This window comes from Taeniopygia guttata, chromosome 8 (genome assembly GCF_048771995.1).
Source record: "Taeniopygia guttata chromosome 8, bTaeGut7.mat, whole genome shotgun sequence".
NCBI lineage: Eukaryota > Metazoa > Chordata > Aves > Passeriformes > Estrildidae > Taeniopygia > Taeniopygia guttata.
Window position 1 is genome coordinate 16804010 of NC_133033.1, and position 24613 is coordinate 16828622.

The 24613-nt window shown below is 37.7% G+C and overlaps 2 protein-coding genes across 9 annotated transcripts in view; one reads left to right on the forward strand and one right to left on the reverse strand.

Moving 5' to 3' along the window:
• FNBP1L (formin binding protein 1 like) overlaps positions 1–17903 on the forward strand; it is a 60141-nt gene extending 42238 nt beyond the window's left edge. For 2 of the 5 annotated variants that reach the window (XM_072932510.1, XM_030279184.4), the window contains exons 7-16: positions 875–1003; positions 2998–3144; positions 3868–4071; positions 6356–6514; positions 9930–9944; positions 11976–12085; positions 12668–12800; positions 13251–13345; positions 13849–13997; positions 14369–17903. In XM_072932510.1, coding sequence (XP_072788611.1) covers positions 875–1003; positions 2998–3144; positions 3868–4071; positions 6356–6514; positions 9930–9944; positions 11976–12085; positions 12668–12800; positions 13251–13345; positions 13849–13997; positions 14369–14547 — 1320 coding nt within the window. In that variant the 3' untranslated portion in view covers positions 14548–17903. The remainder of the gene's footprint in view (positions 1–874; positions 1004–2997; positions 3145–3867; positions 4072–6355; positions 6515–9929; positions 9945–11975; positions 12086–12667; positions 12801–13250; positions 13346–13848; positions 13998–14368) is intronic. The other 3 variants (XM_030279185.4, XM_030279186.4, XM_030279188.4) reach the window with 3 other exon arrangements.
• A 438-nt stretch (positions 17904–18341) lies between these two features.
• BCAR3 (BCAR3 adaptor protein, NSP family member) overlaps positions 18342–24613 on the reverse strand; it is a 95225-nt gene continuing 88953 nt past the window's right edge. For 3 of the 4 annotated variants that reach the window (XM_030279179.4, XM_012575185.5, XM_030279183.4), the window contains 5 exons: positions 22314–22429; positions 21368–21539; positions 21053–21176; positions 19988–20200; positions 18342–19203 (listed from right to left, as the gene is read on the reverse strand). In XM_030279179.4, coding sequence (XP_030135039.4) covers positions 19016–19203; positions 19988–20200; positions 21053–21176; positions 21368–21539; positions 22314–22429 — 813 coding nt within the window. In that variant the 3' untranslated portion in view covers positions 18342–19015. Of the gene's footprint in view, positions 19204–19987; positions 20201–21052; positions 21177–21367; positions 21540–22309; positions 22430–24613 lie in introns of those variants that run through there. The other variant, XM_072932509.1, reaches the window with a different exon arrangement.

Below are 24613 nucleotides of genomic sequence, written 5' to 3' on the forward strand. Positions count from 1 at the left end.
GAATTGTTTCCTAGTGTCAAATACAAACCTGCCTTCTACGAGTTTAAAATCATTCCCCCTTGCCCTGTCACTGCCTGCCCTTGTGAAAAGTCCCTCTTCAACTGTCTTATAGACACTCTTTAGGTACTGGAAGGGGCTCTAAGATGTCCCCAAAGCCTTTGCTTCTCCAGGCTGAAAATCTCCAAATCTCAGCCTATCTTCATAGAAGAGGTGCCCCAGTTCTCTGATGATTTTTATGTCGTCCTTTGGACTCTTCCCAGAGGGTCCATTTCCTTCCTGTGCTGAGGGCTCCAGCTGGGGTCTCAGGAGGGCTGAGCAGAGGGGCAGAGGCAGCTCCCTTGACCTGCTGGCCACGCTGCTTTTGGGGGAGCCCAGGACAGGGTTGGCTTTGTGGGCTGTGAGTGCACATTGCAAGGGCCCCCAGGTCCTTCTCCTCAGGGCTGCTCTCAACCCATTCTCTCTGAGCCTGTGTTAGTGCTTGGGATGACTCCAACTCACACGCAGGACCTGGCACCTGGCTGTGTTAAAGTTCATGAGAGTCCCTCTGGATGGCTGTGCTGATTGTCTTCCTTTAAGTGGCAGCTGTCTGCTATATTTGGTACTTTGTGGTTTATAGGATCAGTCACTTCTGTGGGTTTTAGGATACACATTTCATCAGTCTGGCTAAGGGAGCTAGAGTGATTGTTGCTTTCTCTGTATATAACAAATGAGGTTTTGGAGTGTCAGTATATGTCAAGTCTCACATTTTTTATATTTGAGTTATAAGGATGTTGGTTTTGATGACTTGTGACTGCTGTTCTTGCATAGTTGATAAAATAATGCTGTGTGTCATTAAGTACAAGACATGTTTAACCTGGTAACATTTTCCTGCTAGGCTAAGCAACAGTTAAACCTCCGCACACACATGGCTGATGAAAACAAAAATGAATATGCTGCACAACTACAGAATTTTAATGGGGAACAGCACAAACACTACTACATTGTCATTCCTCAGATTTACAAGGTAAAAGAATTAACTGATAAAGTATGTCTGATCCTCTTCTAAAGAAGAAGTAGACTTTAAAATGAAACCTCTGGGTTTTTTGATTTTAGTGGATCATTTTATCAAGAAATTACCATAATCTTGAGACAACTTGTGTTTTTCCATGAGACTGCTTACCATACTAATGCTTAGATTTCTAACTAAAATACTTGGTTGCATTTTCTGTAAGATTTTATACTTTGTAGACTCTTTGTTTAAATATTCCTGAAAGGGTCTGGCAAAATAAACACTTGAGACGTCTGGGTGACAGAAGACATTTAAAACAATCATTCTAATAAGAGTTGATCAGTAGTTCTCAGGATCCTTGTGTGTGTGTTTGAATGCTCTGCTGTGCTGAGGTGTCTGTGGTTTCGTGGATCTCATGCATGGGTGAAAACCAGCTGCATTGGAGCAGAAGTTCCAGCACCCTCCCAGCCCCCAATTAGTATTCCATCAGTGTTACCAGCAATCCACAGATCTCTCTAAACCAAGTAAAAAAGTCAATACTTTGCATCTGAAGTGGGGGTTTCTTGAGACGCTTTATGTACCTAATAAGATTTTTTTAACATTCTTTCAAAAACATGGACTTTGCAAAACTGGAAAACCAGTTTAAAATAGTTTGGGGCATCAGATGAGGAGGGTTCAGAAGTGTGTTGGCATGTACCTTCAGCCATTTGGGAAATACGGGTGGGAACTGATGCTGAGACAGGGAGTGATGAAATAGAAAGTGAAACACTGGTTTTATTTGAAGGTATTCAACTTAAATATGCTTGATATTTTCCAGAAGCACAAGTTAGTTCATATTTTTTAAAAAAGTCTTTACTAGAAGGTCTAGGATTCACAGGAGAAAATTGCCTTAACTTATTAAAGAATTTTCTAATATTTTAACTGCTAAGCAGCACCACAGTAGGTCTGACTTTACACACTGATCCAAGAACTGCAGTCAGCTCCCGGGAGAAATAGGTTGATCATCTTTGTAGCTTCACTAGACTTTTGCTTTACTGCCTTTATTTCTCCAGGGTTAAGATTCATTGCAAGATATTATTCATAGTTTTTGAGTTCTACAGTAAGAGCAGTAAGGCTGTTTTTTCTTGGGACTATACTTTTATTACTGCATTGCAAGTATTTGGTGACATTCTGTGGGAAAGCCTTGGAGAAGGGTTTAGCATGTCTAGGTGGTGTTTTGGAGAGATGAAATTGAATATTGTTTGAGACATCTGCCTCAGTGTATATATAGGAAAGATCCAACTTCTTATCCAATTTTTGATAACCTATTGGTATATGTTTTATTGATTTTGGGTTTTGTTTGGGATGTTTTCCACATTCAGGTGAAAATCCCAGAGCTATTATCTTAATGGTATTTATCTTTAATTTATTCTTTTTTGTTCTGTTCCAGTAAACTTTTATTGCAAATCTTATGTAATGGTATTCTTCTCTTTATTTTCTTGCACACTGTTAAAGGAAATGGTTTGTATTTCAAATCAGTGTCTCAACTGCAGATAATTTAAATTTTTCTTATTTTTCCTTTATTTTAAATAATTGGTATTGCTTGGAAGGTATAATAATAAAAGCAACATGGAGAGAGGAATTACTTGGAACTAGAAGGAGCAAGTGAGGAGATGTAGAAATCAGTAAAATTTCTTCACTGTGGTTTTCATTTTTGCATAAAACAAATACTTCATACAGTTGTCTGTAAACACTGTACATGCGCTTTATAAAAGGAAAAGGAAAACAAAGTCCCATCCATTACATGAGTTTTAGAAATCAGAGCATAAAGTCTTCATAACTATTGTACTGGGCATCCTAGGATTGTGTCTGAAAGGACTTCTAAGTTCTGGTTTTTTAAGCAAATAAAAATACTGGGAAAGCATAGAAATTCTGTCCCCCTCTGTGGTGACCACTGTAACTGCACGTGTCAGGATCGAGGAGGAAAGAAATCAGCAAATGAAAGCTTTGTTCTATCTTTGCACTTGCAGCAACTTCAAGAAATGGATGAAAGAAGGACTATCAAGCTTAGTGAGTGTTACAAAGGCTTTGCTGACTCGGAGCGCAAGGTTATTCCAATTATCTCAAAATGCTTAGAAGGGATGATCCTTGCAGCAAAATCAGTTGATGAACATAGAGTAAGTAGAACTGAGTAACTTTTTAAATGTGTGTGAGCAATTGAACTGCTACAGAAGCTGTGCGGAGGGGTAAGACTGACTTAACCTGTACAGTTATCTTTCTGCTGTCAAGCATTTGCTTCAAAAGTGTTGTGACTTTGATTTCAGCAGAAGGGACTGCTTCTGCTTCTGTTGTCTGCTCTTTTTCTGCTTTATTGATTTAGTATAATCTGAATATCTTTGACACATTCTCATTGGGTGTGATTTTGGACACATTATTTTGGTTATTCCTGGAATATCCTGCGATACCATGGTCAGTACTTTCCCCTGCATGTGACATTAAAACATATAAAGGGTGTTCAGTTAACAAAGTATTAATTCTGTGTCATGTTTGATTGCAGCAGGTTCTGTCCTATTTTACCTTGCTACATTTAGTTTCTTAGATCTGTCTCCATTTCAGTGCCAATGTTGAAAGATTTAAAGGTGGAAAGTAGTTTGGCCCTGTTTTAAATTTGTGGTAACCCTTGCTAGAATGTTCTGAATAGCAGAGTATGCTTGGTATACACTCATGAACACTGCTGGGATAAAAGAATGTTGTTAACTTGCTCTATCCAAAAGTGTGTGTTTTGAGCTCACTCTTACTTTCTGTGCATCTCTGCAATTAGATGGAAAATTTGTCTCCATTTTTTCCTCTCTGGTTCTTGATGGGTTTGCTTTTTAAACTCCTTAATGTCCTGTGTTTAGGACTCTCAACTGGTGATAGACTGCTTCAAATCTGGTTTTGAGCCTCCTGGAGATTTTCCATTTGAAGACTACAGTCAAAATATTTACAGAACTATCTCTGATGGAACCATCAGTACACCAAAGCAAGAGGGAATGAGAATTGACACAAAAACTACAGTCGGCAAGGCTAAAGGAAAGCTGTGGCTATTTGGAAAGAAACCAAAGGTAACAATTAAGAAATTACTATTTGGAAAATTAAAATTTGAACATTGAGAGTGCATGGAAACAGCAATTTATATATTTTTAGAAAAAAATCTTCCCCTTGCCTGCCCATATATTTTAAAGTATGTGTTAGGAGATCAGAAGGTTTGAGTAGGTTTGAGTACTTAGCATATTAAAAATCAAGTTGTCACTGGGAAAGTTTTTCAGTTTTTCTTCTAGTAATTTGTGTCTGGGAGCATTTTTAATAGTTATTTAATAAAAGTAGCTTCCCATTACTGTAATATTTCTAAGATTCTGTAGTTGCATAGGAAAGGTGTTAATTGTAAATATAAAAATAAAGAGAGGGGAGAGTATACTTTGGAACTAGGCAGACTTCAGATCTGTCTGTTATGGCACAAAAAGCAACCCTCTTCTAAAGGTCACATTTCTATGTAGAAGTGTTACATAGGTTTTTATTACACCTATTGCAAGTTTTGAAAACTCCTGAGGTTTCTCTGAAAACATTAACATTTATAATCTGTCACTAGTAAAACATCCTGTGGAAGCTTCATTAAAGGTAAATGTCCTAGAAGAAATATTACTAGGAAATAGGCAAAAATATTCCTATGCTCATGAAAAAAATTGAAACCATTGAAATTACTACTTTGTTTTTTTATGAATTACAATTAACACTTTCTGTCTAAGATGCTTTTGTGGATCTACACAAGATTGTCAATACATGCATTAGCTATATAAATGATTGGAGAATATACATATTTAAATCTTATGCTTTATCTTTATTTAATATTGGAGCATATCAGTGAGACATTTTAATGATTCCCAGAAATTTCTATTTTAAGCTCCAAGCCAGTTTCTGTCATTTATTACAGGAAACTATTCTTAGGGCTTCTTGATGGTAGAACTTAATTTCCACTTGATAGTATTCTGAGAAAGTAGGTCTTTACAGAAAGGAAGGATACAGCTGATTCTTTATTCCATCCTCAGTATATTATGTAACTCCAGCTGTGTGTTAAAACTGATTGTTTATTTTTCATGCAATATAATTAACGATTCATAGCAGTTCACATGCATTAATACATGGGCATAAATATTGCATTTGTCTAGAGGTGGGTTAGAGTTGGCCTGTTCTGAAATTAGATCACAATTGCCAGTTTCACCACAAGACATCTTTCTGAGAGCTTGGGGAGCTGTGTAAATGTACACTGGTTTCAGCCTGGACCTTGGCATTTACTGTAGTTGCAAGAAGTCCCTTAGTGTGATGACAGGTAGAATAAGCTGACAAGATTTGCCCATCTCTCTTTTCTCACTCACTGTGTGTAGCACTCAGGGAGTCAGCCTTTACTGTTTTCTCAATGGAGTCACAGGTGTGACATATGTGTGTACATACCACATGCATCTCTTCCCTAAGGACCTGGATGAAAGATTTTGTCCCTGATTTTCACCTCGTTTTGGGGAAGATGGAGGAGTGCTCTACAAAACAGCAGCTGGAAACAAAATATTTACTGAAAGATACATATTTAATTCCAAATACTATTCACAGGTTTTAAAATATATTATAAAGTCAGCTGGTTTACTACAGCTGGGGTATTCATGGGGGTGTTTGGAGCTTCATTTAGCTGAAACTATGGCTGGTCTTGACTTCCAGGTATTCCTTTACCTATTTTTAATGTTGTCAAAGACATAAAGCCTTTTGTAGAGGGGAATGAGTTGTGCAGCAGTGGAAATAGAGGAAAATTGAACTGGGAAAGAATAGCAGGGGTATAAGAGACAAAAATGAGAGAAGCAATTTGAAAAAAGGGGAGGAGGTTCTTGGGATGATATTAAGAATTCCATGCAGCCATTGTGTCAGTCCAGCTAGACTGCGAGTTTGAGAATACTTGTTTTAGTAATTCTCCATCGATGTACCAAATATATCTGGTTTGGCTAGCCTGGTAGGGTACCTCAATATTTAGAAAAGTAGTGAGCAGGAATGCTTGAGCTTCCAGGATGATTGTAACTAAACTGGCAATAGCAGAGCTGTTTTAAGAAAAGCTTTGGGATCTTCTTAGGATCTTGTGGCAGTGTTGAGTCTAAAGCTTCCTTCCTTCTCTGCAGCAACCTATAACTCTGAAGATTAATTCATAACAGAAACGTTTAAAACCCAATACAGTTATAGTATAAATGTGTCTGGAACGTTACAACCTGTTTCTGTGTTGGATGGAAATTTTATTTTTGTAAGACAGAATTTTCATTTTAAAATCACTTTGAACATTTGGCTTATTTATTGCTTTCTTTATTTCCACATTAGCCACAATCCCCACCCCTAACCCCTACTAGTTTATACACATCCAGTACTCCTAATGGGTCCCAGTATCCCATATTCTCCATTGAACCAGTGCATTATTGCATGAGTGACATAAAAACAGGGAAGCCCAGAATTCCTTCTTTCAGAAGCCTCAAAAGAGGGGTAAGTTTGATAACAAGTTGAAATGCATGATGGGCTATGAGCAGTGTGTTTGTGATGTGGCTTTTCTAATGCTCTTCACCCTCATTATAAGGCTTACTTAGTTAAAAGTAACACTTCACCCATAGGTCACTTTTAGGATACTTTGTTTCATACTATTCAGAAGTTACCAACAGACTAAAAAGAAAACAAAATAGAAATATCCTTTATCACATTTGAAATGCTCGTGCCTGAAAAAAGGTGTTATAAAGAGGGTGCTCAGCATGTGTTTGATACCTTTCTTCATTGTTGTTCACATTCACAAATGTTTTTCTACCATCATGTAACATATTTTTGCAGTAATTTATCATTGGATATACAGTTACCACAATAATCATCTGACAGATCCAATGTCTTATTTGCTGACTTTGAAAATAGTAGAAGTTGATTCCAAGATGCTGAACAAAGAAGGGAGAATTTAATTTCTTTTGTACATCAAATGCTATAGCTTATAGTGATAGCAGATTTTGAAATACTAATTTTTTAAAAAAATTACAGTATTAATGCGTTTTCTGATTAATTAGTTGCTCTTGTTTGTCCTAGTTTCTTTTGGGTAAAATTATCGAAAAAATTACTAGCAAATGCCACTGAGACTTATCAATTAATTTACTAATATAGTGGCATATTCTGCAAGTAGAATTTGTCTGGAAGCCAGTCAAAGGGAAATACAAAGTGGTTTCCCTGCAACATTTATGGTGCCAGTGATAAATGTACTGATACTTTCCTGTTATGTCAGAAAAGCACAGGCTTCCCAGTTTATGTTATTTAGTGAAATTTATTCATTCAAATAAAAAGGTAATTGGATGCATTTGGCTGTATATAATTAATAAATTTTTGGTATTTCAAGACAATATTGACTTGCTATCTCATGTGCAACAAGAATGGTTGACTGTTTTTGATGTGATGTGGAGATCAAGGTACAACAATGCTCTATTGCAGTAAAGTTACAATTTAGAGGCTCCCTTCTTGTCATTGTGAAGCAGAATGAGTTACAGTCAAAACTTACTTTATTTAAGTCATGTTGTGGTGTCTAATTTCAGGCCCCAGATACCTTGGAAAGAGCCTTCCTAGCTCTGCCATTTTTTAGAAAATACTTGTGTTCCTCTAAGTCTATATGGAGGGCACTGTCTCCTTTCCCTTCTGGGTCATTAGATGATAATTTGGTCTGGTTGTGAAGGCAGTGGCTCTTCTTTAGTACTCAGTGAGGAGCTGCCTGGGTTAGGTAGTTGTTGGAATGGCACAGGCCTTGATTTTGGTCACTAAAAGTATTGACTCCTGCCTCACAAATCATCACCTTGTACTAGAATCTCTTTTAAAGGGAAAGATCATCTCCTAACTACTACAGAGTTCTAATGGAAAATGAAACTATATCTTTGTTGTTTTTAAAATCCATTCTTCATGTTGTAAAATAGACATAATACATTATTTAAATAATTTAAATTTAATAAATCTTTAACATTAGGAAGCAGCACTAGTGTCATACAGTGATATTATGGTCAAACGTTCCATAATATTAAAGACTTCATCTCTGTAAAATCTTCAAGAATGAGCATTAAATTTATATATATTCTGAATTTCCTTGCAGGCATTTTAACAGACCCCACATTATTGAGTATTTTTAAAGTCTTTTGAAGTTAAATGTATACTGGACTAGCAATAGATTTTTTTTTTTTAATCTCATTGATCAGTCTTATCTTTAAAATATACATTGGTTAATTGCTTAATAGTATGTGATGCTGTTTCCCACATGTTTTGTTCCTGGAAAATTATTTCCAAGTGGTACTGACATGCAGAACTACTAAACCATAGAATCATAGAAAGGTTTGGTTTGGAAAGGACTTCAAACATTGTGTCGTTCCAGTGCCCTTCCACAAGACCAGGCTGCTCAGAGCCCATCCAACCTGGCCTTGAACCTGCCAGGGATGGGGCATCCACAGCTGCTCTGAGCAACCTGTTCCAGTGCCTCACCACCCTCTGAATACAGAACTTCTTCCTAATATCTAATCTAAATCTATCTTTGAGTTAAAAAATGTTCCCCTTTGTCCTATCACCATCTGCCCATGTAAAATGGTGCTCAGTTTGCTTCTGCTGAGCTTTATCCATGAGTTGGCATCGATCAGCCAGTGAAGCATCCTGCTCATTTTGTTTAACATGCCCTGTGCAAGATCTCAGTCAAGGTGCTGGAGGTCACAGACTCGGTCTCCCTCCACTCTGTGCTTCACACAGTACATTTTCCTGTGGTGCTGTAGAGCCAGAGCAGCAAACAGTAGTTGTTGTTGAAAGAAGGTGTAAGCAAGTGTAGCTTGCTGTGTTAGTGCTGCTGGTACCTGCTGCTGCTCCTCCTTCGAAATCTTAACAATTCCAGACAGTGTTAGTGCTTATGAAAGGTCTCTGCTTGATGCCACTTCGTACATAAAATATCTGCATCATCAGCAGTGATCTGTAAACCTTAACAGAGTTTTATTAGAAGACTCTTTCTGAAGAAACATGGAGTTTGTTTATGTCAGTTTTGTATCTCTGGACTTTGAGATTCCTGCCAAAGTATCATTTGTGAAGGTGCTTTACTGCCCTTATTGCTAGAAATGCTAATGTTGTGTATGTGCCCCCAGCAGCAGCCTTAAAAATTGCTCAGGGTCAAAAGTGAAGTTGAGATATCTGTCTTCTAAGTTGCTTGGTGTTTCTCTGGGAAGGGTTGCCCAGATCATTAAAAGCATGCTGTGAATGTTAAAGCCAAGATTCAGCTCCTGGCACCCATGTTTTATTTGCTTCTTCTAAGGATAAAGTCTTTACTCTTTAAATGTCTTTATTTTTATCTGGATAAAACAATTTTAGATAACAACGATGACCCAAATGCTCTTTTCAGAAAGTAAAATTAATTACTTCTAGACTTGAAAAATATCTTTGTTTATTCTAGATCTGCTGTGATGATAAACTAAATACATTGCAAAAACTACATTTATAAGAGTGATTGCAGTGGATTTCGAGCTATCATTAACAAATTTTTTGTATATGACTGATCAGTCCATCATCATCAAATTCTGCTATTTTGTGTAATGTTGCCTGTGTGTGTGTTTCTTTTCCTACAACAGAAGGCTCAGCCCTTTATTCAGAACACTAAAATTCAAAAGTAGTTTAATGAAGTTGTGTGTTAAAATTTTGTAAGTTAAAAGTACCCATTTTCACCTAGTATTTTTTTAATCAGTAATTCTTAAAGCAATTATTTTCTTGTGTTTATAGTAAAATGTATTTTTTATAAATGAAAAGGTCAATCCTTAAGTGATATTTTAAAAATACATTTTCAGGCATTAGTCATTTTTGTAACTGGTCATTGCATGTCAATAATTTCCCGTTTCTTTCTGTTTTCAAATGAACTGTGCAGTGGTCGGTGAAGATGGTAAGCCCGTGTGCTGATCTGTCTGCTGTACTTCTGCTAAGATAGCATGAAAATAATCTTCTGAAAATGTTTCCATATCATAACTGCTTTAAGTCAGGTGCTGAAATACATCTTCAGATTTTCCACTCATATGCACAGTCTTCTTAATCATCCATGCTTAACGTAAGGCAATTAGACTTGTGATCTGGCTGCAACTAAATCTGCAATTTTGGAATTTTATTGTTGACCAGTATTCACAAGTTGGTCATGATGGAAGTACTTAGTGATTTTTTTTTTGTTAGGAAAGCTGTTTAGGCAGCATAAAATATGTATATGAAAAGACTATAAAATTTGTGTAAAGAAGAAATACTGAATACTACACTCCTTTGAATTTGGAAGAAAAATTTGCAGGGAGGACCTTTATATATGACCTTAGAAATACAGGAAGCTGTTACATTAAATAAAATTATGCCTTAATATTGTATTGTAGGGTAAATCAGTAAAAATTCACAAAAAGACCTCTGTTCTTCTAATTAATTTTTAGGATACTCTGGTTTAAACCAGTCTGTGAGGAAGAATGATAGAGAGGACATGATTGTATTTTTGTTTCTTTGTAGTGTATTCCACTTAACAGTGTTTTGTTGGGGGACTTTCTGAAGGGAGTAGGATTTGTTTATGCCATTTTTCATCTCTGGACTTTGAGACTATACACAGTGTGTATTCTTCTTCCTCTAGAAAGAAAATACTTGTTTTATTTTGAAAACATCATATCTTGATTTTCCTTCTTTTATAATGTCTTGTGTTCCCTTCTTAAAAAGTAATGAGATTGATTTTACAAGTGCAGAAAAGTTGAGGGGGTGAGAAGATCTTAAGGGGGAGTGTTGGAAACTTGGCATTTGAGCCTAAGGCTCGTGTCAGAATCTGAACAGTCAGGTTTCTGTAAAGTTTCTTCTTGACAAAAGAAATGGTGGCCAGTTTGGTTTGCCTCCATGGAGGGTTACTGGAATGGGAAGTGGGTTTCTTGGGTTAAAACCAACTTCCTTAGGCAAATGGGATCACAAAAAAAACCAAACCAAAACAAACCTTTGGTGAGTAAGACATGTACTGTATTTCCTTCCTAACACTGTCAGTGTCTGTCACCCTGAGGGGAAGAGTTTTCACAACAAACTTGAAAGATACATAAAAATCTCTTCCCATGCATTTCATACCCAGGCCCTTCTATCCTTCTTACTATAATCTTGGCACAAGTTTGCAATCAAGTTTGCAGGTATGGGTTCATAACAATAGGTGGTCTTAAATTGACTGGTTTGTGATTTTTTTTTAAAGTTTGGGAAGTAAGAGGGTTTTTTCCTTCCATTAAGGTTTTTGGTTGTTGTTTTTTTTTTGTTTTTATTTTGGGGTTTTTTTTTGCTGTAAAAAATGTGACTTGGAATATTTGAGCAAGTTTTGAGTCAGTCAAATAAATTGAAGTAATAATTTTGATATCACAAAGGTTTTTTCTGTGCTCTGTGAACCAGTTTTACTTGAGGTAAATCCATCAGAACTTTGTAAGTTTTAATATGTTTTCTCAGATTGCCAAAGTTCTGGAAGAGAATTATAATAGTGCTTTGTTGCGAAAATCTAAAATACAGTATTTTTCTTTTTATACCATCCAAAAGACCACAGAACACACTCCAAAGAAAGAAACAATTTATATATAATTATATACATCTTAGATTTTTGTTCTGACTCAAATTATTCTGTCCTTTCCTAATCTTCTTTAAGTGGATGTAAGAGGAGGTATATGACTTCAGAAAAATAAAGTCTAGAAATTTTGAGTTACCTCTGTGAGCCAACTGCTACAGAAGGCAGAAAGCACCTTGACTGAGTGACTACACTCTGGCAGCAACAACATGCATTTATTCTGTGCAGTCTTTTGTAGAGCTGTCTGTCAAGTAGAGTTTTAAGGAGGTCCATCTGCTTCCAGTGAACACTGTCCATGTGTGGGTATGTCAGTTCAGCTGCCCAGACCTGTGCATGTGGTAGCTTCTTTCATAGTATTTCTGCTTGCAGGGCCCTGCACTAGAAGATTTCAGCCATCTCCCTCCAGAACAAAGACGCAAGAAACTGCAGCAGAGAATTGATGAACTTAACAGAGAGCTACAGAAGGAAACAGACCAAAAGTGAGTGCATTTTTCTGCGGGGTTCTGCCATGCTTCTCTCTCTGTTTTTTTTGGTGTTCTCTACCTAGGCCAACAGTGCTCAAAAGCTAGGAGACAGGCTATTAATAAACCTTTTTAAGTTCATAGTTTGTTGTAGGTAGGTTCTGTTAATATTGCTTCTTTCTGCTTTATTGTAATATTCATTTTGATTCTAATACTGCATAGGGAACATTGGCTCTAAAATTGCCTGTTAAAAAATGCATGCGTCAGTGGAGCAAGATAGCTGCAACTTCGTGCTTTAAGAACAGAACATGACAATATTTAGGAAATTGTATATAACAAACAGTATGGAAAACAGTCCTGAGACTGTACAGGTAAGAGTCAACAGCTGGAGTCCTTGTGTTCCTGTACACAACACAAGAAAGGAAGGCAGAGAGCTAAGATGACAGAATGGGAGAAGGATTTAAGCATGGTGTGAAGACCAGTAGTTCCTGGTTCCTGTGCTTGATATCTCATCACAGTTCTGGATTTAATACACATTATTTTAGTTTTAATAAATCAGTACAGATATATTAATTATTGTAATGGTTTGTATGTTTTTAGAGATGCCCTCATCAAGATGAAGGATGTTTATGAAAAAAATCCGCAGATGGGTGATCCAAGCAGTTTGCAACCAAAATTAACTGAGACTATGAGCAATATGGACCGTCTTCGGATGGAAATACACAAGAATGAGGTTAGACTATAGAACAGTTTCTCAGAAAATGTCAGTGACTGGTACAATTGTACTTTGCCTTACAATTTTTAAATATAGCACCCAGAAAAACTACTTGATGGAAGAGTAGACATCCTGATACAATTTTTTGTGGGGTGCTGTATTTTCAAGGATGTTTATCTAACTAGAATAAAGATGTACATTATTAAAGATGTAAACTGTTCAGAAGAATATATTATTATTCACTTATTCTGAAATAGACATGTAATTAAAGATTTTTTCCTTAGGCTAGTATGGAGCATAGCCGAAGCATAAATGATAGGTTCATGCTTTGTGTGAAGTAATTGAGACTTGACATCTGACTGCAATCTCTATGTGGCTTTGAACTGTCTGCAGTTCAATGCATTTGTTAAATGTGCTGGTTTAGAATCAGTTTTTCTTTGACACCAATATTTGCCTTTTTTCCCCAAGGCCTGGCTCTCTGAAGTTGAAGGTAAAGTAGCAGCCAGAAGCGACAGGCGGCACAGCAGCGACATCAACCACCTTGTCACCCAGGGCCGAGAGAGGTCACTATTCTGTCTCTACTGCTTTAGATCCTGTGCTAGAGTCTGTACAGCTCTCTGGAGATTACAGGAGTGATGGGTGTTATTTATCCTCCCCAAGTGGATAAATTTCATTTCCTTCTAAAGGAAAATCTTAACTGGTTCTGACTTCTAAAGGTCTCTTCCTGCCATTCTGCTAACATATAAAAATAGTCTAATTAAAACACCTGCTCATTAAATGGCAGTGCCTTTTACACCACACCTGTCTTATTCCATTGCATAAGGCTCACTAGTTTTCCATGTTCTGTGGAGACAGGTGTGTCAAATTTGTTTGTTCCTCAAGCAGAATTCAGTCTAAGCTTTTGCTAGAGTTTTTTCAGTGAATCACCTCTGACAGTAATATAAAAACTGCTAACAGGAATTCCAAAAGAATATCCACGACCTGCCCTTTCAGTGATGCATGGATGTTGTGAGTTTCAGAGCTAAAAACTTCCCAGAGTCCTCATGCTCCCATCATTGCATTACAGCCCTGAAGGGAGTTACACAGATGATGCCAACCAGGAAGTTCGTGGCCCACCACAGCAACACACTCATCCCAATGAGTTTGATGATGAGTTTGAAGATGATGATCCCTTACCAGCTATAGGACATTGCAAGGCAATATATCCATTTGATGGTAAGGTTAACCACATGCACTGGGATTCTTCGACTGTAAGACATGGATGATTTGTTATAAAGAAGACAGGTAAAATAGTATAAAGCAAATTATATGTGTGAGTAACCAATTGCTTAAAAGATTAGTGAAGATACTTTATAAATTACGTTAATTTATGAGCAGTACTTGTAGTGTTTTAAGATAAATATTAGCACAGTTACTGGAAAATGTTCAGCTTTACAAATTGGGACTGGATTTTTTTCTAAGTCTGTTTCTTGCACAGATTTTTCATGCTTCCTGTTTATATATAATTTGGAAACTATGCCTTGGGAAAAAGATAACTTGAAATTCTGTCTGAATAGTAAGACTTCTTTGTCTCTTGTTCTTCCTAGGTCATAATGAAGGCACTCTAGCAATGAAAGAAGGGGAAATTTTGTACATTATTGAGGAGGACAAAGGAGATGGGTGGACAAGAGCTCGAAGACATAATGGAGAGGAAGGCTATGTGCCAACATCATATATAGATGTAACGCTAGAGAAAAACAGCAAAGGTGCAGTAACCTATATCTAACAGTAAAACTGGCAGCTCTCAGGTGTACATTCCCCAGAGAAAATAGTGGAAAAATTGTAAGTTATACAGGCTTATGGAAAGAATTGCAGAATCAGAAGTCAGCAATGATCTGCTGTTTGCATAGGGAGTTAGCTGTAGTTCTTTCAGAGATGACATTGAATTATGCATCTTACATTGGTCTGTAATTTTGACCAATGTCTTCTGCTTTCCTGCTTTACAAAGCACTAAATCCAATTTAGCTATTGAACTGAAAAAAAACAAGATTCCTGCTTGTTCTGTGGAATACTTAGTTTTTATAGAGAACTGAAAAAATACTTAAGTTTTAAAGATCTCTAAGATTTACTGTTCCCACTTTTATGACTTAAACAATATTCTTAAAACAGAGATCTTTTTCCTCTAATAACTAACTGAACTCAGTTTCTGAAAATCATTAATTTCCTTCCTTAGCAAATACTTGGCAGCTTTCACTTCTTAAACAGGAAAATGTTTTCTGATTCTGAAAGTTCAACAAAAATACTCAGGAAAAAACATTCCGGTTAAGAAGGACAGAAAGTCCACTGACCTATCTCCTTCCTTTTCAGTACTTGTAATGTAGAATGTTCTGTAATGGACAAGGTGTCATTGTTTTAACTCTAGATACCTTGAACAAACAAAAAAAGATCACATGTAATGCTTGATGTCTTACTGGAAACCGTCTGCTCCTGATAAGGGAATGATTTTATATTCTTAATCTGTGCCTGTAAACTAAGTGTTTGAATTGTATTGCGTTTAGTCTGAAGACCGTGTCTTAAATGTACAGTAATTCTCCTCATTGTTAAATCACTGAGGATTGGAAACTGCATTGCACAACTTGATTACTGGGGAAAAAAAGCTAATTTTGTATTTCTAGAGAGTTTGTGGAATTAAGTAGAAGGCTCACGTATAGCCACTGAGAATGGCCTTTTAGAACTGAGCACGCTTCTCTGTCTTCTAAAGGCCTTCAGTAACTTTGTTCTTTTCTTTTTCCTCTTGGACTGCAGGTTCCTGAAGCGGGTTTCTGAGAAAATGGGCGAGATCTTGAAGGAGGTTACATGCAGCTGCTGGGGGGGTGGGGGTGGGGAGGGGAGGGGTACTAGAGTGGGAGGCCCAAGGGACAAGCTAGTTGCATGAATGCATGCAGACATACATTTAGTAGTCACTAACATCTTAGCATCTCCATATATAGGTAAGGATGTATTACAAAATCTTCAATTTGTGCAGGAAAATAGAGTTCCATTACCAGAGTAAAAAGGCTACTGCTCCTAAAATTGCTTTATTTTCATTGTCCTAGGTTGTCCCAGGTGCACGAACTGTATTTTAGCTTGTGCTACATTTTGATTTTCTCAATGATGCTCATTTCCAACTCACTTTTATTGGCAGTCATTTAGAGCCCTGTGTCAGTTATCAGTCTGCCTGTGCCACCTCCTTGCTCACCGTTAACCTCCTCTTGCATGCCTAGGACAGTCAGGCATGTTCTGTGTAACACTTTGCCATCATTGCTCATCTTGTTTTGTAACAAATCATTTTCTTTAAATATCTTCAGCACTAGAGTTTCATCCCAGTATCCATGTATGCTGCTATAACAATACCACTGCAACCATCATTACATTCCAGATGTTTGGCATAACTGATAAGCGACTGTAAGGTATTTCGCTAATTTGGGGAAATAATACATCTCAGCTCTAGCCTACAATGCAATCAAGAGAAACTCCTAGAACTGTGGTCCACCTTCAGCCCTTCAGTAACCTGTTGTGAGCACTGACAGCCTGGAGCACAACCAGCGGATTCACCACTGCAAGTTAATGACTGTTTTCAGAAGTCAACCACTTGCGATTCAACTGCTGCCTTAAACTAGAGTGCCTAAATCTGTTGTTTGCCAACACTACCACTTACAGTTACCCACAAAGGGCTTTGTGTCTCAGCTCTTTTTACAGTGCTGCAGCTGCTGAGGTAGCCACGGTAGGTGTTTTCTAGAGCTCTACTTTACTGGATACATGGTGCATCCATGAATTTTATACATTGAAATGTGTATCTCTTCATTTGACTTTAATATTTTTTTAAAAGATTTTTATGGAAACTCTCTTTTAGTTTTTCACTATGATGTTCTGATTTCAATTACTGCAGTGCTAGTCCATTTCCAGGTGATGATGCTTCATTGTAGGGACCAGGTGACAGTTGAGTGATACTTCGTAATGATCTTTGTGCACTTTTACTTGTAAACAATTGAAATTTGGATATGTTTATACGTGTAAATATAGTTGTCTGCAGTGCCCCTATTGCTTATGTTGTCTTGCCTCCCATTTGTGGTTCTATTATTAAATCCATCATATCTGATTGATTAGGGTGATAAGAATTAGACTAGAGATGTTGGGGGGAGGGATGCTTACATCAACACAAGCTTGTCAACCCAGCCACCTGCTGTTTGGCAGTGTATTATGGAATAATTAAAACATTCTGTTTTCCTGGAGTCTGAAGCAATATGTGGAGGCAGCAGTGCTGGATTCTTTTTCATTTCAGTGTTATTAGGAACTGTACTACCAGTAAAACTGAATTTGAGTGACTTGTGTAGAGGTTTACTCCTTTTGTTATGTATACCACTATTACACAGCTTGACCTAGTGTATTATGGGGCCTATTAAACTCTAAAGTTTAGATTTTTGGAGCTTGTATACAGGGTTATTTATATAATAATGTGACATTACTCAATACTGACAAAACTACTTCGGTAGTTTTTTGGGTTTGGGCTTTTTGGAGAGGTTGTTGGGATTGGGGGTTTTTTCCTTTTTTTTTTTTCTCTTTCTTTTCTTTTCCTTTTTTAAAAAATCTAATGCTTTTTTATTTTGGAGAAAACTCGATGATCCTTGTGGGTCCCTTCCAACCCAAAATATTCTGTGATTCTGTAATTCTGTGAAGAGGAAGAAATGTGATCTGTGTATTTTCTGGTTAAGGGCCTGTGGTCTGCCTGGCTAACAGCCTCGGAGGTCAGTAATAATACTTCCTGGTAAAAGACTAAATGTTCTTTTCACACTACTGTTCGTTTTTCTCAAACCAGGATTTGTTTCCTTTGGAGGCAGGTTGCTTTCAAGAGGGATAGTGCAACTGGTTATGAGGGTTATTAAACATAGGAAAAAGCATTTGTACTTGCACAGCTTATAAATCGCTTATTCTAAAATTCTGAACATGAGTTGTCTTAAAGAATCAGACATTTTCCAGTAATTTTTTAATCCTTTTTTGTGCACATGTTGATTTCCTAAATGTTAAATGCTTTGTTTAAAAATAGTGTTCTCTGTTGAGAATATTTTCATGGAATAAAAACAAATCTTTTCATTGTCTAAGTAATTAGCTTCCCCATTTGTCTTCTGTTAAGATTGACAGGCACACATTCACTATGAGGTCTGTAAAGTCTGGTGGTAAAAACCTCTGCTGTGATTGTAGCTAGGAGGAACAGATCTGGTGTTGGTTTTGTTGTCATCCTACTCCAATACTCCAGTGCTCTAAGTAACATCTCACTCCAGAAATAGGCTTACTGACAGCAACCACATGCAGCTCTGTCTTTGATTTTTGTACAACATCTCAGGACAACCCTTTGTCACCAGTTCTGTGTATAACAAAGTAGGATTTGCTGCTAAGGCTCTTTGTATAATGAACTGTATGCATGCTGATTTCCTATAAAAAAGTGGTAACACCTTATGCTTTGTCTTCATTCAAGGAAAAAGTACTTACCAAAGTGATTCACCTCAGTAAATGAAGCAAGTTACATACATGCATACACCCATGTTTACTCATGTCTGAAAGCATTTTAATTATCTGGATTGTTCTTGCCATTTCATCATTCATTCCTGGCAGCATAGCTGTTGTGCAGGCCCCAGCAAAAGCTGAAGTGCTACAGATGCTGTCTTAAAAAAAAAAAGGGAAGTTGTCCCAACACATACACAGATTAGTTTCATAGGCACAGTGATGTTTGAGCTTTCTGGTTATAGATAAAGGATCGTTTCTGCAATGTGCACTGTTTCTGTGATTTGTAAATATGCAAATTATTTTCCATAAAGATACACGTCACAATTCTATCTACAGTGTTTTTTATATTCATTAAAGGAATATTATACAGCAAATTTCCTGCCATATCAGATAATTAATCTATCATTTTATTTACACTATTTGCTTCACCTTAATATTAAGATGCCAGTGCCCTTACTTCTTGGCATCACTAAAACATTGCAACTTTGGGGAAATAAAGGGATAACCTAACTGTTTAAAGGGATCAGTATATGACTTGGTGACACAGTAAATAAATAATTTGTTTAGAAATCAGTAGTTTTAAAACAAGTGTGCATTGTGCAGTTAAACGTTCTAAACATCTCGTGAAATGCAAGAAGTTTGTGCAGTATCAAATTGCCAAAAGAATGCTAAGGTTATTTCAAGTATATCACTTAAATAGTGTTTCCAGAGTCTTATATACTTAATTGTTCCACCAGCTTCACTGGAGGAGGTTCCAGTTTTCGGGAAAGTGCAGTTAAGATCCGGTTGAATTTCTCGTATCTTTCACTTTGATTAACTTGCGCTCCTTTGCTGCCCCAGAGCAATCTCATTTGAAATTCTGTCTTGAAGATTTCACTCAGCTCTTCATCTGGCTGGAAACCTAGTAGGTAAAAAGAATCCACCAGTATTACCACCAGGTAAATTTTTTTAGCTGTAGAAATGGCTTTTAAACTGTCTTCTCTCCAAATAAGGTGTAGTGCACTGGGTTCTGTTTGCACAATGATTTTAACAAGCTCGTGAATAGTGAAAAAACCTTTCCAGCTTTGACATTCTAGTAACACTGATGGCTCTGAGGACACTGAGATAGGCTAGCCTTGCTCAGTTCTAATGTTTAGAATTGTCATTATAGTCAGGCCTTACATATAATTACTGATGTATACATGCTGCTTGCAGAAATTACTGTATTTCTCCCCACTCCCTTAACTTTTCCACTGCAGGTTTGAACAATAAAGTCACATTGTTAACATGCTGCTGCTTTCTGGCTGTAAGTGGTCACAATCTCAGTGCTGCAACTTGCACTATTGTAAAGAATCTCAAGGTGGTAGTTTAATTGTAATAATCAGAGTACAAATTTTATATTGTACAGAAGACAGGAAGTTATCATCAGTATACTGTACTTCAGTTGCCAGAAGGGTCAGCATATTGAGTCATGAGAAATTCGAGTATGTTTAGCAAAAATGCTTGCTAGAGAGCTGTAGTGATGAGTAATTTACTGTCTGCTTTTAAACAATATTAATGTTGTCCTCAGACTGAATTTCCTGCGGGATGTTTACTGCTCTCTCAGCTCCTGCCAAAGAGAAGAAGAATTTCTCTCTCTGCCATCCAGGGGCACATGGGCAGGCACACAGCCCCAGCTGGTGTGGCAGTGCAGCAGTCTCTCCTACCTTGTAGCAGCTGCTCTGCCGTCAGGCGAAACGTCTCGGCGTGCTGGGCGATCAGGCGAGCTGTGCCCAAGTGCCTGAGCATTATTTCACCACTTTGGTCACTGCTTTCCCACAGCTCCATGCCTTCAAAAACAACAGCTTGGCGCTCCATCAGGGTAACAAGAGGCATCAGCAGTGGCACTGTTACGTTGTTCTGTGGAGCACTGATAGTTTCTGGAATAGAATAATGACCATACATCTCATATTATCAGACATTATTGTTAATTGAAGAAGGTGTAGCTGCAGTGTCCTTTTTTAAGTTGGAAACTACTATTTGTCTTCCATCTTTCAAATGAAGGACAAATAGCCTTCAAAAACCTTACCTTAAATATACCTGTCATACCAAGTTCCACTGAACTGACTGGGGATGAAGACCAACACCAGTTGGTGTTGTAAAATTCCATTTGCTACAGGGGAAGGTTCTGCTGAATTACTTAGACACTGGCACAGATTTTAAACATTTTCAAACTTGGTCATTCCAATAAAAAATATCCATGTGGCTAAAAAGTTATCACTGTTTACTTGTTCTCTTGGAGAAATGTTCTGAGAAATTATGTTTTCTACTGTGCGTCCCTTTAGAAACTAGAGCTGCAGTGAATCTGGCACAGGGGCACCTAATCTGACCAGAATTACCTAACTCATTCTTTTTATTTGAGGATTCATCTAATCTAATAAACAAAGAATATAAGCAAAATCTGCCAGAGGAGAGATTTTTTTTCCCTGTTTTTTTGGCAAGATGATGCAATGTGTCAATTTCTGCTGGACACAGAGTAAGTAGGGATGTGGGAAGAATGTTATATTCTGCAGGGATACAGGCAACACAAGCACATACTGATGTTTGGCTGGCAGACTCTTTATACATATCATTATGTATAATGCCATAATCATATGGCATTATACAAGTTTCCATAATTTTAAGATACAATACACAGCTATGGAAGGAGCAGCTGCCTCATCTCCCCACACAGGAAATCAGTAAGGAGAGGGTTAAAATGCCAAATAGAAACCCGTGTCACTCATACTCACTAGTCCACTCATCTTGTCCTTCATGCAAAGCTTTGCAAGATGGTTTCAGCTGTTTTTCATACATAATGGCAGTCTGGGTATAACAGTGTCTTAGAGCCGTCCAGGTTTGTTCTAATCTACTGACCTGTTCATGCAAAATAGAGAATACCCATTATTGGGTGCACAGCAGGAAAAGTACACAGAGTCATCAAATAGTCACAGAATAGTCATGAAGACTACTCTGATGTTCTCTCTAGTCTTGAAGAAATTGCTCAAATTAAATAAAGCCATCAAACAACTCCACATTTTGGAACATAAAGAGAAACAGATTTTTACCTGTGGCATTTCCAGTGCTTTCATAATGGCAGAAAATCCATATAAATCCCCAAGTGACTCCTTCAACTCCAGAGCAACTTGGATGATCCTGTTTAATGTTGCTGCTCGATCTTCTACATTTCCTGTGCAACCCAAGATGTCAACAGCTATTCCTATTGCCATGGTATTGTGCCTGTAAATGAAACAATTCATGCAACCAATTATTAAATTTACATGTGTTTAAAGGTGAGTTTTTATCTCGGTATGCCCAGCAAACTTAAGTCTTAACATCTTTGCACCAAAACCAATAATGACATATGGAATAAATACATGCAGGCTTTAAATTAATGTTTTAATAAATTCTCCTGAGATACTAACTACGAAATTCCGCTCAAGCGCTGAATGAATGAACACTTCTGGGAAAATTGCCCCAATTCCCTTTGTCCTCCACATTCAAATCCTGTGACCTCAGCCCCCCAATATCTCAGCAATCAAACTACTGAAATATGAAGCAGAAAATGTAGATCAGAACACCCTAAGTGTTCCCCCTTAACTTGTGCAGAGGTTTTTCAAAAACCTTTGCTAATAATTTTTTACTTTATTAGATCCTCTAGCCTCTTGCCACATGCAGAAGGGTACTACCTTTCACTTTCCTCCACACACACTTACATGCTCAGATAGATTATAAGTCCCCTAATTTTGATTTCCTTGAGGACAGCTGATGGCATTCAGTTGTTCCTGCTTTCAACACCTTCCCCCTTTCCCTGTACTTCATGAGACAGTTGCCTTATGACCTTAAAGAGTCCTTTCCTATTCAAAATTAATTTACATACCATCTCAGTAAATAATCTGTACATGTGAATTCAGGAAACACGCAGGAGAGCATTCTTGAAGGAAATGAGTACAGTGCAGCCATGCTTTGAGCTTCTGGCCACCTGCCCTGGCAATGAGGAACAGGAACATTTACCTCTCAATCAGGTCAAGGCGCAGCTGATGTCCATAAGGCAAGGTAATCAGTTCAAGGCCAGAGTTCCCTCCCATATTCCTCTTCATCTCTTCAGAAACTTCTACTATCCTTGCCACCTGTCAAGTGCAAAAAACTCTGTATGAATTTTAAAACTAACATTTAAAAGAACCCAAAAAACTAGCCACAGAGCTAAGTGTACAGCATGCAACATTGCAATACAGGCATCAAAGAAAAGCTTTAACCTATGTATGTTCAGTGCCATACACAAAAAAGCCAAGGAAATATTTTTTTTAATGATACAGCCATCAGAAAACAAAAGGTGTAACCAAAATGCTTTATCAAACTCCATCTTCTGCTTCCAGAAAGGGATTACTATGCAGGTTCCAGGAAATGCAGTGCACTCTCAGCCTGATCCTTGTCAGAGAGGGACACGGCTCTTTGCCTTAAGGACATACACGCTTGCTTTGCCTTTTTCCTTTCTAAAAAAACTACTACTCAGAACATTTTTGGTTACACCACGGGGTCCTAAAGATGAATTAGGTTCATAAAAGTTTGTAAAGATTAATTAGAAAAAGGACTAAGGAGGACACAATGTTGAGTGGCTAAGAAAGTGTGTGAAAACTGACAGCCTTACCAACTTTGCCTTTTAAACAGATTGTATTAGCTACTGGTTATCTCAATAGCAATTATAATTGCTAATAATAAGCAAAACCACATGAATATGATGGTGTAAGATTATCTACTGGTTTAAGGCCTGTATGTTGACATACTTACTAACCAATCTGCCTGCAATATTCTGGTATCACCCATAAGCAGTCTTTTTTGGCTATGAAACGATGAAAGCCATCTGGGCTGCACAACAAGCCTCACCAGTACAAAACCTGTTTCACTTCTAGAGAAGCAGGAGTGATATAAAGCCCCTGGAGACACTGATTGCTAGTCCATCCCGGGTATGCAAGTGGCAAACACTCACCTCATCACTTACCATATGGGGCATTCTTTATTTGAAATGTCATTATTTAAAAGGCACACAACTACTGATGACACACAGGATCCATGAACTTTAGCCTGGGATCTCAGTACAAAGCATTCATTCTATTGGTTCACAGGCCAATCCCATTGCATCATGCAGTTCTTATCAGAGCAGTCTATGCAACAAGTTGCCAGTAAATGACAGGCATTGGCTCAGCACTTGTGAACATCAAACAGACTTCTCTACCTGCCCCAGCTAGTTACTGTTCCTGCTCCAAAATCCCAAAATCTGTTTATGCAAAACCCTCTAATGACTCTTAATTAATTCCAGCAGGCTACTTGGTGCCTTAGCTCCACTGCAAAGTTTACAATATTTAAAATAAGGAGTCTAATAATGAGCTAATTGAATATTATATACATACATATAAACTCACTACTTCTCTAAGGCATGCATATGCTATACCTTTAAGCAACATACTCTTTAACAATATATTAAAGATATAAATTAGGGCAGGTGGATGGGCGGAAAAAGCAAATTTTGAAACAAAAATGTTAGAGAATGCTGTTAATACTTGTGAAGCCATAGTAAAAAAACCTGAATCTACCACTTTTGAGGAGAGCGAGGAGTTGTGGAGCTAAGTTTTTCCTGAGACACCTCGTCTGCATGAAGCCTCACTTAGCAGCAGCCAGCAGTGCTACTGAGGAAGGACAAAGCTGTGTTTGCTGCTGGCAGGCCCCCAGCAGCTGGGAGGACTCACACACTTGGCTGCTCCAGGGAACTGCCCCCTCCTCAGACCTTCAGTGTCTGGGAGCTCACAGCACCAGCAGAGTGCTACTGATGTGCTTCTTCTGGAGCATCACCACTCCCACTCCCCTTCCCGTCTGCAATGGAGTTGCCCAGTAAGCAGCCATATGTTTTGCTTCTCAAACCCTTCTTTAAAAGACTAAAACTGCCAAAACCCAATAAAACTTGGGGGGTTAGATACCCACCATAGCATTTGGTTCCTGTAGCTGCTCTGCAGCACGTACAGCACTCAGTCATGCCAGCAAAGTCATGCAGATTTTACTGCAGTTACATTTCTTTCATTACACAGTCATCATCTCATTAGGAGATGATTCTCCTGTCTTTCTGATCCATTAGCTGATCTCCAAGCCCTGGCAGCTGACCAAAGTCTACAATGTGAAAAACAGTTCTTTGTGGTTTTTTACATCTTTCTAAGCAATTCCACTAGTACAATTCTCTCAAAGGAGAGAAGAGTACAAGTCCTGATACCTATTTTTCCACACCACCTACCCAGCTGTAAGAGAGGAATTCTGACAAGGATTAC